The sequence below is a fragment of the Penicillium paradoxum genome (genome assembly GCF_028828445.1).
Source record: "Penicillium paradoxum strain IBT 22861 chromosome Unknown utg000003l_segment0_segment0, whole genome shotgun sequence".
NCBI lineage: Eukaryota > Fungi > Ascomycota > Eurotiomycetes > Eurotiales > Aspergillaceae > Penicillium > Penicillium paradoxum.
In genome coordinates, this window is record NW_026643181.1 from 1,551,034 (window position 1) to 1,566,523 (window position 15,490).

General features: G+C 49.1%; 6 protein-coding genes across 6 annotated transcripts; 2 read left to right on the forward strand and 4 right to left on the reverse strand.

Moving 5' to 3' along the window:
- Positions 1-122: 122 nt before the first annotated feature.
- On the reverse strand, positions 123-654 carry N7457_002500 (uncharacterized protein; the record flags this gene model as incomplete). Its single annotated transcript, XM_057173546.1, has 2 exons — positions 123-229; positions 312-654. 2 exons carry the CDS (start codon positions 652-654, stop codon positions 123-125), a joined length of 450 nt encoding a protein of 149 aa, XP_057033697.1.
- A 3,683-nt stretch (positions 655-4,337) lies between these two features.
- On the forward strand, positions 4,338-5,825 carry N7457_002501 (Endonuclease/exonuclease/phosphatase; the record flags this gene model as incomplete). The annotated part of the gene is made up of 1 exon (XM_057173547.1): positions 4,338-5,825. One exon carries the CDS (start codon positions 4,338-4,340, stop codon positions 5,823-5,825), a length of 1,488 nt encoding a protein of 495 aa, XP_057033698.1.
- Positions 5,826-6,735: 910 nt separating this feature from the next.
- On the reverse strand, positions 6,736-8,601 carry atg15 (triglyceride lipase ATG15; the record flags this gene model as incomplete). The annotated part of the gene is made up of 2 exons (XM_057173548.1): positions 6,736-8,367; positions 8,425-8,601. The coding sequence occupies 2 exons, from the start codon at positions 8,599-8,601 to the stop codon at positions 6,736-6,738; spliced, it is 1,809 nt and encodes a 602-aa protein (XP_057033699.1).
- Positions 8,602-8,999: 398 nt separating this feature from the next.
- Positions 9,000-11,231, forward strand: N7457_002503 (VPS9 domain-containing protein; the record flags this gene model as incomplete). The annotated part of the gene is made up of 2 exons (XM_057173549.1): positions 9,000-9,292; positions 9,356-11,231. 2 exons carry the CDS (start codon positions 9,000-9,002, stop codon positions 11,229-11,231), a joined length of 2,169 nt encoding a protein of 722 aa, XP_057033700.1.
- Positions 11,232-11,682: 451 nt separating this feature from the next.
- Positions 11,683-13,325, reverse strand: N7457_002504 (uncharacterized protein; the record flags this gene model as incomplete). The annotated part of the gene is made up of 2 exons (XM_057173550.1): positions 11,683-12,138; positions 12,168-13,325. The coding sequence occupies 2 exons, from the start codon at positions 13,323-13,325 to the stop codon at positions 11,683-11,685; spliced, it is 1,614 nt and encodes a 537-aa protein (XP_057033701.1).
- A 450-nt stretch (positions 13,326-13,775) lies between these two features.
- On the reverse strand, positions 13,776-15,085 carry N7457_002505 (uncharacterized protein; the record flags this gene model as incomplete). Its single annotated transcript, XM_057173551.1, has 2 exons — positions 13,776-13,886; positions 13,916-15,085. The coding sequence occupies 2 exons, from the start codon at positions 15,083-15,085 to the stop codon at positions 13,776-13,778; spliced, it is 1,281 nt and encodes a 426-aa protein (XP_057033702.1).
- Positions 15,086-15,490: the final 405 nt, after the last annotated feature.

Below are 15,490 nucleotides of genomic sequence, written 5' to 3' on the forward strand. Positions count from 1 at the left end.
TCGTACTTTGCCGGTGGGTTTTGTGTCAGAGCCGTGTGCGGAATAAGATGTGGCATTCATGCGCGAGTTGACCTCTTGGGGATTGCCAGATCCCTTTGATCGAAGACGCTGGAGGAACCAAATCATTCCCACGATGAGAAGTGCACCAAAAATCCCCCGACCGCGGCACCGACAATTGCGCCTGTATCTGAAGATGACCCAGTGAACGATGCTGTTGACGTCGGGGAGCCTGGCAAAATATCAGCCCTAATTCTTATTATGCAAGCACAGAGATAGGCATAGAAGGACAGAGACAAAGGACTATAACATACTTAAACATGTACCCGTCGGGGTCGCCTGTACCCAGGTATCGTTGCTTTGTATGAGCGTCTTTGTCCCACAGCCATACCAGCCAAATCCATTTGTAAAGCCCATCAGCGCAGGCTCACAGCAAAAGTAACCCTTATTCCACCACAGAGTCCAGGTTGAATTGGCGCATTGCGCCGGAACTGCACCTGTATCGCTGTCGGGGCATTGTGTATTGTCTCCATAATCCGCAGGTCCGGATGTTCCTCTTGGGCAGCAATTCCAGAAGTCATCCCATGTTTCCGAGCCTGTGTATTGACCACAATTGCCTTGTCGGCGGATTGGGTACCCTGCTTGGATTGTGGACATCATGTTTATGTCGAAATTGCGTCTGATCCAGTCAATCAGGGGACAAAGTTTTGAGTAAGAGCGTGTCCTACTTCCAATTGATTCAAAGCCCTGGGGTTAAGAAAGACAAAAGGGGGATACAAGGCTCTGTACGGGCGACCAAGTATGTCACCCGGGGCCCGGGGCATAACTCTCTCATTGGATACATAAATATTGCCCCCAGGCAGTATTTTAGTCATCTAAAGGTCAATCCATCCGTCCATTGGAATGCCTCATTTTGTAGGGTGTCAGAGTCTACTGAGAGAGACGTCGAGATGCATCATGAAGATGGTTGATTGAGGTAGAAGACTAGCTGAGCCATGGAAAGAGGGAGAGATCTGGCATAGGACTTACTCCGTATGCCTGATGATACCTGAGTTTTCTGCCATATTTCCGACTGGCATGGATTAAAATACCTAAACTGCTATGATAGAGGACTTAATAAGCAAAGTATCTTACCTAAAGTTCAAAAGAATAAAGCTGTACGGAATAGAGCTACTGACTATGTACCTCTATGTTCCGGAAAGCCCAACCCCCGGCCCATCGTGGGCCCCCAGTAGGCCCTCACGAAAGCCCACGATTACACAAAAACCAAGGCTTAGGATTCATAAAAACGCTAAGTGCTCAATGCTGTAATTACTGTATCTTACCTTCTACCAGTCGCATTTAATTTAAATAAAAAACGTGCCTTTGAATATATATATCCAGTTTTAACATAGGACTCGGAAGCTAAATGGACGCATTATTGTGACGCGAGCGCCGAGCGGGCTAGGGACGAAGAGGTACAGGAGTGCCTCCCTTTAGATCTTATTCTTAGCAAGAATTAGTCTCTGCACAAGGAGTACCAGTTTTACCTGCTTGACCAACAGGTTCTAGCCTGCCAACTAGTAATCTCTTACAATTTTGAAATTAGCATACAGGGTTCGAGGGGACGGTGGTAAATGCGGTCAGGCAGTATCCAATGGTCGCCCGTAGCTCTGGGCTTTCGGTGGCTCAGCCGCAGGCTTGGCTTTTCAAGTGGACTGGATGAAATGATGATAACTAGTTGTACATTGCGGTACTAACTATTGATAGGAAAATCTGACAAGCGGCTCACGACCAGTCTCAGCATTATCCATTGCTTTGATTTCCAAGGTTGCTTGAGGACTGATGGGTGTTTGTTTAGCGCAGGGATCTATACAGTAGGAGATAGGTTGTCCTTTCCCGGTCAAGCAACCGCCACCCGCAACGCCAACCACAAGACCAACCTCCTTTTTGGTGGTTGAGCCCCGCAACGGACCGGACCGCACGAGATGTTGTCAGGTCGTACCAAATATTTGAATATCTTGCAAAGGACGAAATATCGATTGACGAAAAGGACCAAAGTATCTGCCAGCATCCGTAGTGGATCAAATCATTGACAGCGGGGGTAAAATCAAGGAAATCGTCATTCTTCTCGGGCAACCCTACGAAGTACCATATAGCATCCATAATTTGATTCTCCAATAAGGCAACTAGGGCAGCCTTGTCAATCCCTCAGGTGGAAAAAAGGGGCCAACATCGAGGCTAAGAGACCCTCAGCCCCACCCTTGCGAGGCTCGTGAGGCAAGGCTTTACGAGTACTCTACAACATATAGATTCCATCTAATCCTACGGCGTACGGAGTACTCCATACGAAGATGGTCCGCAACGGCGTATGTTCTAGGAAGAGAGATACTCCGTTTGGCCAATACCGGTCCTATCCGTGACACTTTATCAAAGGATTGTGATCCAAACTTGACACACCTTGCCGATTATGGCATGTCGTCCCCGATGTCATGCCAGGTACATGTTTGGCACTGCCCGGACTTTCATTTTAGACGACTCTAAATGAACCGAAGGTAAGAATAGCTAGTGTACAGAGTAGCATGGCTAGAATGATATCTAATTACGTCGAGCTAGTGCCCCCCTTTATGAGTATCTTTCAATAAGAAAAGCAATATCAGACCGACCAAACGTTCTTATGCTTCTCACCCTGCACGAATCTGATCAGATTGGCGATCAATGACATGCCCTCTCATATAGAAGAGGCCTCTGCAATGGTCCTGTGGTTACTTAGATATTAGACATTCTGTATATTCGAACAGCACATGATTAGACTTGAGATATTATAAATGAAGTACTCCATACTGCCGTGGTCATAACTTCACACCATTATCCCTTCAGGTACATAGACCCTTTCCCGCATAGTTCACGAACTTGGCGTGGGAGACGCACTATTACTCCAATAGGTCATGAAAACAGCATCAGAAGTCGCAGGTATTATCTCCTCAAAGATGGATGACAAGGTTGAAGCAAGCGCATCAACATCACCAGTAATCATGCGTGTTGTCTTCGATCCATCGAAGTCCGTCATTGCAACGCCCAGAACTTTGATTGTTGGATCGACACATGGATCTTTTCGACCGAGATAGTACGTGACTAGGACATTCGGAGCAGCACAACAACAAAAGAAGGCTATGTCGTAAATTATTGGGTGCTTCATAGCGGTGCATACCATGACATTGTACACCCGACGAAGAGGAAGCGGTATGGAGAGACAGAGACAGAGTCCATAGAGTTGACTAATGAGTAGCTGGATCAATGCCGTGATGAGTGTAGCGCTCAATAATGCTGCAGCATTGTAACATGTAATTAGGAGCGGAAGTCTTTCGTTTTTATCGAGGCTAGAGAGCTGGTCAGCCTCGTAGAAGTTTCAGCAATGACGTTTTTCGACGCTTACTTGTCATTTTGGTTCATTATCGCGTCGAAATAATGATGTAGCCTTGGACCTCGTATCCCTTCGGAGATTCACAGCTCGAAAAACGGCGGTTCGGCCCTCTGGCAGGTATGGCCCCCAATAAATAGCAAGTGCTAGATAGGCGCCAATAGCTCAAAAGTTGGTGTTTGATGAATTTCGTTCAAGAGTAAGGTTGTGGAGTATAATCTCAGCATCAGTGGAGAGCAATGTGCGCTAAGGAAGCCCCTTCGGACCGGCGTGCCTATCATTCCTGTATATCGTTTTGGTCGGGAGTCCCACAGTCAGCGCTGATCTTGCCCCCACTCATCTTGCCCACACAGGCGGTGCATCAACCAGCTGTCATGGCCCTCTATTAGGCTGAGCAGGAATATAAACATATGCAGAGAGCCGTTGATATGGTCAAAAATAAGTGCGTTGAATGTTGAGGTGGGAAAAACCCCTGAAACGATGAGGTGCATCCGATCCAGGTACCTATACCCTTCACAGAACAACTGATTGGGATACAGGGACAGTGTGGATTCCCTGTCAGAGAGTCTCCATAGGAACAGAACCTGAAGGTGAAAGGCCAAGATATCATGGGTAGAAACAAGGGCCTCGGGCTCCTAGAGCGTGGAAAACCCACATGGGCGTTGCTCCCCTCGTCCCCCGCTTTTCTATTTTGATACTCCAACCCCCCGATTGGTCGCATCTGGATGCCCTAACAACAAAACAACGATCTAGCTCAGCCCAAGTGCAATTGATTTCCATAATGAATCAGCCATCTTCAAGGATTTATCGCTTGATTCTGTATATCACTCTCCCAGAACAACGTTGATTCCTCGGCATCTTGCTAATATCCCGCGTTCCTAGGCAGGTTATCTGGTCATCTTTGCCCTGAACTTGCCTATAGAATATAAACAAGCAAACCATGCGGTTTCAATCTTTTGTCTCCGTGGCTCTGTCCGGGATCCCACTCGTTGCCCAGGCTCTCTCAAAGCGTGACAGTTCGTTCGAGCTTGTCGATGGCCCTTTCTTCACTTTCCACTATAAAACTGATCAGCCATCGGAGAAAAACTGGATCGGCATTTATAGCATCTATGGTGAGGGCCCTGGCAAAGAGGACTCACTATATTGGGACTGGACGAGTGAGTCAGAAGGGACTAAACGTGTCGACGATGCCCACCTCAACTGGGGCGCCTATAAAGCCTACTTTCTCGCCAACAATGGCTATGAGCTGCTTGCCGATCCTATTGACATCTTCCTCTCCGGAGATGGGCCCATTTCCTTCAATCTTAAAAAATTCACCACAAAGAATGCTCGTGAGGGCAAGAAGTTCGAAGCCCGCGTGAACGGCCTTTTACACCACGCCCCGGACCCCAATACCAAGTACAGCAAGGACAGCTCTGATGTCGACTGGGTCCGTGTATCCGAGGATGGTATCATCTCTGGAATCCCCAGCGGGATTGGCAGTTCTCATCTCACTGTAAGGGCTACTGCTTCTGACAAATCTACTGCCACCATCGACATTATTGTTCCAGTAGTTGCGTCTAGCAAGCCCCTCGTCACTGAGCTCAAGGTCCTGTCCATGAATCTTTGGCACGGAGGCACTCAGGTCGACGACTACAACCGTAAGCAGATCGCAGCCATTGCCAACTCTGGTGCCGATATTGTCGGTCTCCAGGAAACCACCTACGGCCATGCAACTCAGATTGCAGATGCTCTCGGTTGGCAGTCGTGGCAGGGCCAGGATGTCAGCATTATCAGCCGTTATCCTATTTCTCACAAGTACGGCGCACTCACTGACACCAGCGGTGCTGTCCGCGTTGCTCTTGACGGTGACGATAGCCAGGTTGTCATCCACAACTGCCACCCTATCGCTTATCCATACGGACCTTATGACCCTTGCTTCGACGGCAAGGATGCCGATGCGATACTGGCCACCGAGAAGAAGTCCGGCCGAGCGGACCAAATTCAAAACATTATCAATGCTATGAAGGATGACATCGACAATGCTGACCAAATCCCCGTGCTTCTCACCGGCGACTTCAACGCCCCCTCTCACCTCGACTGGACTGAAGAGACGAAGCAGTCTCACTGCGGTATTGGGCAGTTCGACTGGCCTACCTCTAAGGTGCCTATCGATGCTGGCTTGACCGATGCCTACCGCGAGGTTCACCCAGACCCTGCCGCCGACCCTGCCAACACTTGGTCCCCTATCTATCTTGTCAATGATGATTACGATGGCCGTGATGAGCCCATGGACCGAATTGATTTTGTCTACTATAAAGGAAGCCTGTCTCCCGAGAAGTCCGAGACTTACATGATTGGTGAGCCGAAGGCCCAGCCGGACCATTCTGGAAATGAATGGCCCACCGATCACAAGGGTGTCCTTGTCACGTTCAAGATCGGGGTCTAAACATTTGATGGATGGTCTTTCAAGTCAATTAAGAGCTTTTTCCTTTTCAAGATGTTAGTGGTGCAAACTTCCCTTGAGGGATTGACCAAGAGGGATATCGTTGACGTACCATATGGAAACATATCCAAAGCTATCGAAAGCCTTTTTTTTCCCTTTCGGCAGCGTACATGTCCAAGCGATGGTGTAAATACCGACCATTTTTATATATACTTTCAATCACTATGGCCTCAAATGAAGCGTCTTGCAGACGACTAATGTCATAGCACTACCACGATATCTTTGCCTAGATGTACCTCGCTAGACTAAAACATGTTTATTGTCAGACGCCTATGATACAGATAGGCCACGTGTAACGGAAGGGAGCAAGAGTCTCTCTCTAATGGGGGGAGTCTAGAGTCAAGATTCTACCAGTCAGCGGCGTCACGACCTATGGAGTGAATCCAATAAATTTTGATATCCAATGAATGTATTGAAAGCTCTAAATGCGATGATAGAATAGCAACGAAAAATCTTCAAATTTCAGTTCTACCAAGGTGTTGCTCGAGGTATCAGTTAGCTGGCTTTACCTTTACGTCGACAAACAACCTTGATAGTGCCTTCCTCGAAGTCAGTGCAAGAAGTAACCAAAAGGCTCTGGCCACGAGGAACGCCAGTCCAGCCGTGTTGATATGGGGACTGCGAAGATAAAACAAAGGAAACAAACAAATGCTCGCTCACATGCGCCAATCATATATCTTGTGTATTGTGAAGGAAGGGAAAACTCAAAGCAGATCAATGTCTGACAAATCGTGAAAGTTGAGTGGGTATATCTAGCACCTGCGGCTTCTCAAGAGCCAACAGATCAATTGGAGCAAATGGACACCAAGAGTATGCTACAGCTGCATACATGGTAAACATGAGTTTTGGGGGATTAGGCAGTAGGAGTGGGCGCCGATGTAATTGCAGGCGTAGTAGTTGATCCATCCCAGCATCCCCAGAGTTTTCCCGGGCTGTGGCAGCTCGCAGAAGTAGGTGCAGGGTTAGGTCTAGTAGCTGGACCCGTTATACTCGGTTCATCGCGACAGCCAAACCAACCTGGGTCGTGACAGCTGGTAGTCGGAGTCACGGTGGGTAAAGTGGTCGTTACAGTGGGAGCTGGAGTGGCTGTTGTAGTGGTAGGATCATTACATCCAAACCAACCAGGCGTTTTGCATGTCGTGGTGGTAGCAGTACTTGTAGGTGAGGCGGTGGTAGTGGTGGTAGCGGTTGTGCTTTCATCCAAACAGCCCCACCATCCGGGAGTCTTGCATGTAGAAGTTCTAGTGAAAGACGTAGTAGTGCTTGTGGTAGTGGTGGTTGTTATCTCAGAGCCGTTGCTTCGGAAGAACTTCCAGAGTTCACAGTCGAAGCATTCCTCTTCTGCAACACAAGAGGGGACATCATCGTATTTCAAGATCACATCAGAGATCACGTTTTGGATCTTATGTGTACCAAGACCGACACGCCAACCCTTGTCCGCCACGGTATCGTACGCACACACTTGGCCGGTGTGACATGCTGACTCCATTGCATACCCGCCCCATGTACATATAGAGTTGATCCCGTTGCATGTTCCCATGTAGATCGGATCCGCCGTATGTCCAAAGTGATAAGCTCCAGTGAACTGTCGGGACTGTGGAAGTCGTGGATCATAGCCTGGTGGACTTGGGAGGCCAAGTCGAGCTGCAGGTAATGCTTCTGGGACAGCTTCGAAAGTGACCACGGGTAATCCAAACGTCAATCCAACCAAGCTGGTCATTGCACCACCTAACGAATGCCCGGTCATCCAAACATTCGCCGCTGGGTAGATGTCAGTGACGTTAGAGTAAAGGTCAATCGCTGCTTGGTAATATCGGTTTTCATCGGTCATAGATTCGACGATACAAGTCAAGTTTGCTGTGTATGTGGCAGTCTGACAGTCGCAGGATTGTCTCCATAGGTAGGAGCCTCCCTGTCCACAGCAACAGCTGAAGAACAAATTGTCGTTGATCTTATCGTTGGTCGTGGTACCGGCGCCATCGAATAGAGCAGGCGAAGTGCCCTTCAGGGATATAACAACAGTGCTATTTGCCTTATCCGAGTAGATGTGCCCTCTAAGTCCGTCCTTTTGCCAACCAAAGCTCCCTGAATAGTTGAATTGACCATGAATGGTGTGCCACTCTCCTGTTCCGGGTTCCTGGATGTAATCATTTGCAGTCATTTGGGCAAATGTCAAGACGGTTTGCTTATCTGTGATATTGGGTCCCTGCAAGGTATCCATCACCCATTCTAGCGGGGATGAGGCCGCAAAGCCCTCAGACCGCGCAGTTGCCAAGTGACCTTGGATCACTGAGAGTCGTCGATCGGCCAACCGTTGGATTGTGAGAGGGTTGGATGAAGCAAGCAGGGATGACTCTGATGGAACATATTCCTCTTCATACCCATCTTCGGACACCGTTCGAAGGCGGGTGTCTGGCTTGATGTCGAGTCTCGCATGAAGATCAGGTTGTTCGTAAGTACCTCGGTGGAAGATGTGGCGTAAAGACTAGTACCGGTTATTACAGGCCAGCTAAGGGTGGTACGATTTCTCAGATCATCTTACAAATTCATGTGTGTCTGGTGTAGCTTCGGCGCCATCCAAAGGTACTAGCGGCGGGATGATGGGAACTTGTTGGGAGGGTGGGTGATAGTCTAAGGCGGACGCAGGACTGAATAATAGTGTAGATGATAACAATAAGTTGTGGACGCTGAGTCCGAGCCATGAGCGTTTTCGAGACATGATGGAGGATGATGAGGAGGATTCAAGACCAAACAGACTCAGGGTGCTCGGAGTCTATCGCGGTTATCGGCGAGTGACTTATCAAGTGACGCAGTGCGGAGACCGATTGACACGTGATGAGACCCCGTGACGTGATGCGATAACGCGTGAATCCTCGAAGTAATTCCTCGTCAAGTCGATTCTCTCCTGAAATGCTCAGGGGGATCATGGGTTGACCCTGATCAGTTGCATTGTACGGAGTACTCCGTATTGGTATTTTATTACTTTACTCCTACTCAGGTGGACAGGCCACAGAACTGGGGAGCTCGGACGCAGATCGGCACAGACCTATCAGCTGCACCTGAGAGCGGAGACGCATCGTTAGTGCCTTATAGAACCCCATCGCCCCTGGGCCTAAAATGTCTGGCCCCTCTGAAAATGGCCTGCAGCCTCATTTGCATTCAGCACGGTCATTCACTAGAATGGAGGACTCGGACGTGAGATCTCCCCCGGTCGAGGAGGATTCCAAGACAACATCTTTGTCACCTATCAGTGGGGCCCATGGAAAGGGTCCTGATGTGTTTGAACGACGTGGCTCTGAAGACTCTGGTACTGCAGGTGATACCCAGCCAGATGAAGGTTTCGTGCTTTCACGAAGCGTACAAGATCCGTCCGAGGAACTGCCGATTGAATTAATCAGCCTGGCAGATCGGTAAGTCTGGTCATACTGCTCTCCATTCCTGCATAACTCACTCTGACAAAATTTGCTATCCAGCTTCGTCAATTCCTTGAGCGCCAAAGTGCACAATTCGCCTCCCACGATTGAGAAGATCTCCGAGCTTTTCCAAGTTTTTTACAGCCGCGCCGAGTCCCACATAGCCACGCATATCTCTGCACTTATAACTCGTATCAATCGGGATCTTTCGCCTCAGACCCCTGCAAAAGCTCCGCGGGGAAGTGCGCTGTCAAAATTGAGCAGTAAACGGTCCCAGGATGATGTCAGATCGGGAGCTCCAGGTCGCCAAATGTTGACCGCTTCCGAGGTAGCAGAGAAGCGAAAGGCTCGTAAGGCTCTTGAAAACAAACGGAGTGCATTGGAAGAAGCTGCTGAACGAAGGGTCTGCGAGCTGGTTTATGATAAATTATGGCGGCACAAGAGTACATTGGATGATGTGCGGGATGAGAAGTTGCGTTCCAAGACCGCGGCTTTGCTACTAGTCGGCATTAATCTGAAGGACCTTGGGATCGACATAGATCTGGAAGCGATCGACCAGCAAAAGCAAGACGAGGCAAACGAATTCCTCGCCCAGGCCCGAGAGTATCTTGCGAAGATGAACGATTACAAATACCCCCTTGGAAAGCTCCAACAGCTCGCAGCAGCGCACAAGGCGATCGTCGACGCCTTGACGAAACTTCTCCCATCTTCATCTTCTGCGGATGAGATACTACCCGCATTAATCTATTCACTTGTGACATGCCCCCCTGAAGGAATCAACATTATCAGCAATTTGGTCTTTATCCAGCGTTTCAGATCTTCAAGTAGAATTGATGGAGAGACAGCTTACTGTTTGACCAACCTTGAGGCCGCAATAAGCTTTTTGGAAAACGTCGATCTTTCTACACTGCGTGCGGATGAGCTGCAGGATGGCCCCGTCAAAGCCCCCAGTGAGACAACACCATCTTCAGAACATATCGATCCTTTCCGGCCGACTAAGGAGAAGACTACAACCTCGTCTGTGACGACTGTAGCTGCGTTGCCGGAATTATCATTACCAGAAAGAAAGGAGCCTGCCTCCACATTACCCAGGCCTCAATCTTCTGTCACACCGCAACAACGTCGCTTAAGCAACCTTTTCCAACCCTCCTCTAAAGTCCTTGGGGCAGCAAATGATGCTGTGCGCACCACTGCTGACCAAAGTCTGAAAAACATCGGCGCTACTTTGGATAGTAGTTTCAATTTTCTGTTTGGTCGTCTGAAGGAAATGCAAAACATCCAAGGACCCGGTTCGGAGGCAAGCGGACCAGTATTGCCAAAGACATTGGCCGAGGCTCGCCGTCTAGTGACATTGCCCCCTGCCTCGGCCACTGACCAGACCCTGACCCAAGAGGAGATCGCAGCGATCAATTCTGTTTCCGTGAACGAAAGCCTACCTCCACGTACTAGTTCAAGGCTTGCAGATCTCTCTAATGGCGGTATTACTCCTCGGGACCGGAGTGTTGACAGCACCAGAACCCAAGAGAGCGGCAAAAAGACCATCACGACATCGCTCCGGGAGGACGTTGCATCCAATCCAGCCATCAGTCCCACTCCGTTGGAATCAATGCGCAATTTCGGCAATACGTTGAACCCGCTGAACCACATTCCAGGTATGATGAAGAACTTTGGTCGCAATGCTCCAGAGACTCCTAGTGGCCGGTCCGTATCTCCATCTGGGCCGGACAAATTCAAGCCATCAGCCGCCTCGGCAGACGGCAACAGTGGTGCCGCCAGCCCAGTTCCCAACTCTTCATTGAAGATTGATCCTCCGATCCAGCGGTTCCTCGAGATACAGGATGCACGCGATCTCAGGATTGGAGATATAGCTGTTCTGTTGGAGGACTATAAGAGGCTTGCTGCTGCGATTCACAAATCCACCGCTGAGTCTAGATAAGTCTCTGTGTTTGAATTATTGGTATTACGACACTTTCCCCATCTTCCCTCGTTCTAATTGGTTGCATTGAGAGAAAGACGTGGAACGAGGGTTCGGAGTATTCTTGCATTATAGGTTGAAGGCGTTATCATGATATCTGATATTCCATTTCATTTGGGTGAACAAGGGTTAGATAGCATAGCTTTGGCGAGTGAACTATGCGTTGTCCATATCATACATTATATTAGCAAAATCAATGTTTCAGAACAGCAGATGAAAGCGATTTTAATAAGCCCCGACATAGCATTCAATAAATAACTAAAATCTAAAAGGTACTCGAAATCGTGACAGGGGTATTGAGCATGGATAGAAAAATAAGTCCCGCAAAGGGTAGGGTGTGGTAGAACACAATCATCTCAAATAACATCAAGGTCAATGAAAAGCTATACCGAACAAGAAAGGTAATCGTCACTCATTGATGGCGTCCGCGCAAAACCTCTGCGCCCCCGGTTCTCATCTGGGTCAATTTGTTCGTTAGATCCGAGTTCTGTGTTTCAACTTCATCATGGCGGCGCTTGACTTCCCCTTCAAACACCGCGGCTGTGCGACGACGGGCACGCCGGAGATTCTTCATTTCTGATAGCAGATCGGAAAATCGGTCGATCATTTGGTCTCCGCAATCCTCCCATTCATCCATGGTCATGTGCGACAAGTAGGTTTGGCGTTCTTCCCCTGTCAAGGACAGCAGGTGAGAGACGGCATTCTTAGGCTCATGGGTGTCCGGGACAAAAGGTGGGTTTGGAGGTAAGGAAGGTGATTTGATGGGTGGAGGAGGAGTGGGGGACTTGTCAAAAGGCTCAGCTTGCAGCTCGGAGAAGGATTTCTGGTAAAGTAGTTCCGGGGGTAGTCTGCTTCTAGTGATCGCTTTCTGGAATGAATAACAGTGTTGCGACGAACACGGCTGGTAGGCTCGTTCGACACATGCGACACATGCGACACATGCGACACATGCGAGTCGTGCGACTCGCGAGCAAAGAACGGATCATGCATAGTTTCGTCGACGTCTAGGTCGGTCAGACTAGTCATATCGAAGGCATTGATGGAATGCCCGCCGCTTTCCCGTCTGCTATCAGCGCGGATGGTATGATCCATACCATCATCGCTTCCGTCGTCGCTATGGTCTTGTTCCTGGAATGCTGCAATGCTGATTGTTTGACCTGCATCTGGTGGGGGCTGCGAGTGATGGCGAGTAGGCGATGAATCAAGTTGTTGGTCAAGTTGCTCGAGAAGTGAAGGCTTTGGTGGACTAAAACGTGACCTAGGAGTGGCCGATGTGCCATGAGGGAGAACTATTTTCCTAGGGCCCGTGGGGGGAAGCATTTGACCCAATTTCCGCGGCTTAGACTTAGGTTGAGCCTGGGGCTGGCGCTCGGGGTCAGAGTCCTTAGTAGCAGGCTGACGGGAAGATGTTCTTTTTCTGCTAGCCGACCAGAAGTTCTCTAGTCGCTTGCTCAACGGCTCTTCGCTCATGCGCGGTTTGTGCGACATTTGCCAATCGCCTGCTTCGTCGGCCTTTTCACCATCCCCCCCATCTCCACCGAGAGACGAAGTAATTCGGCTTCCAAAGTCATCAAAATCATCCGAATCGAAACCGGCCTTTTTCATGGCTTGGTCGCCTAGGCCTTCGTACCAATTCGACCCGTAAGCGTGCCGCGCAGGCCGTGGCTGGTACATCGGCTGCGGGTCAAGGCTGGTGGTGTAAGCAGCATTGGTACTTGACGCTGCCTGAGATTTATTGTCATCATATCCGTAAACACTATTTCCCGCCACGGTTGAATCATCAATTGCCTCCACATCAGTGTCAAAGACATCCCTATCCCGTTGCAATCCTTGTGCAGAAAGAGTGCGGGGCTGATTTGGAGCTTGAGATGTGCCATGGAGTTCTAGCGAGCCATTTCTACCATTGGAAAATGGGGGGCCTGGGTCGACTAGCTGTGTGACTGGTACCTCAACTCTGGCCTGTTCTGCACGTTGCTGGCGAGACTGAGCAGCCTTATCGGGCGCTCCACGAGCTTGCCCACCTTCTTTGGCGTGGACATAATCGCCAACCCCCATGATAGTTTCAAAGGCAACTATCGAGGAGAGCTAACGAATAGTGTCCTTTTCTGAACGTTGAAAAGTGAACGGGGATCAGCAACTTCTAAGATTCTCGGGCAAACGCGATATCACGCGTCGTCACGTGTTGACCATTCCATTGGAAACATTCAGCTGTCATGCCATGGCAGTTGAGACCACCAGAAGATGGAATTTTTCTAGTGATAGAACTCAAGCGATTGTTTATTTTCTCCTACTCAACCCCATGACTGCATCTGCAAGCCCTCGAACATCAGAATCAAAGGATGCTTGATTATCTACCTACATAAGCTCCACGGGTATACAATCAACTTAGTAGTAGTAAGTACATTTCCCTACTGCGCAAAATCTTATGAATGCACGATCTTTTGGGGGTATATTGAGTAATAGAGTACATGGAAATTTTTACAACGAATAATATTCGAGGTTTTCTTAATCAAATGTGTCATCATCGATGTGAAGGTTCTCCAGATTATATGCGACGCTTCGGCCTCGCTTCTTGGCCTTCTCGAAGAGCTCGATCGACCTCTTGACTTCAGCTGCCTTCTTCTCATTTGCAATCCTGTGCTCACGCCTCGCTTCAAGAGACCGGGGGCTTCATCCATGAGCATGCGGTCGTGGTCATTATCTGCTTCGAAGTCCATGGGTAATGATAGTGCAGAGATTAACAAATCACCGATCCACAAAGAGATCATTCCTCTCAGCTCCAGCAGTTCAGGCGAGTCAGAGTATGGAGGAGAGCCTAAAAGCTGATCCATACGCCCAGCAATCTGCTGTGCCTCGTCCAACTCCCGTGCTCTGATTGCTGTTATGGCGGTATCTGTCTTGGTTTGTGACTTCCGACGGTGGCCAAATCCAGATTCCGAATCTTCATCTTCTGAAAATCTATCAGAATCCTCTTCTCCTTCTTCTCCCTGGTGAAGAACAACATTTTTCCTGTCCATCTTGCTTTGTTCCTGGGTAATATACACCCAGAGCCCAAACATGGCAGGGTAGAAATGTAGAGAGGAAATGGATTGTGGTGAAGTTTTTGTGAACGGATGATTGAGAATGAGTCGTTCGTAATACTCTTTAGCTTGCGCAAAGCCCTTGGCGGTAAAAGTCAAAAATGTGCTTTCCCTCGCATTTGGCGCCTTGCTAGAACCCAAACTGGCTGATGATTCCTGTTGGTCTCGTCGTAACAAGATTTCAGCACCAATGCCCCACCTTGTTTCGTTGCGAACATCCATTTGAAATCCTCTATATTCTTCGCGCAAGATCAGGCCCCACGCTCTTCCAGCTCGAACATAGTCACCTTGAAGCATACATCGATGCAGAATTGCTGTCAATACACCCAAATGTTGGAAGCGAATATTGTTTTGCTGGGCTGACTGAGGAGGATATACTGGAGTGGATAATGCTGCCAGTGCTTTAAGGTGGTTTGAGGCACTTTCCCCTTTGAGTTTCCCTTCTTTATCTGGTCCATGAGGAAAATGGCCTTTTGGCAACTCTTGATTGAAGGGAAACCCAGCAATCCTGTACTGGTGGGATTCATTTGGCGTCAATATCAAGGAAGCTCCAACAGGCTCAGATTCCGTAGCTGAGCCGATATCTGTTGTTTCTTCGCCATCCATATCATCCTCACTCCAACCAGCACCCTTCTTGCGTTTCCGACGGTCATATTGAGATATGCGGGTGCCAGGCGGTTGGAGCCATGGCGGTAGTGGTAGCGAAAAAACCGAAGATGACGGCACAGACGCCATATGCTCAGAGAGGGGCGTCTTCCATACGCCCCCAAATAGGGAAATATATGTAGCAGAGCCTGTATCAGGGTCTAGGCTGCGATTACCCCGATTGGTGGTTGCGCATTTGTCAGACGGAACACTGGACGGCCCGGTGGTGGAAGATGACGGAATGAAGAAATAGTGCCTCAGGCACCTCAGGCGAAACAAAGCAGGCAAACATCATCACTTATCGTCTATCAATTGCTTGCCTTGACGTTACTCTTCTACTCCTCCTTTTCTTTTTCCTCTGTCCCGCCTCTTATTTCCTTTCAGCGTCTTCCAGTCCTCGCTTTGCATTTGCCGGTCGCCGGTTGTCCTCTCTCAAGCGAGGTCACCATAGCTCCCCGGGATTCCAGGCTCGGCGGTTATACCACTCGGAGTGTG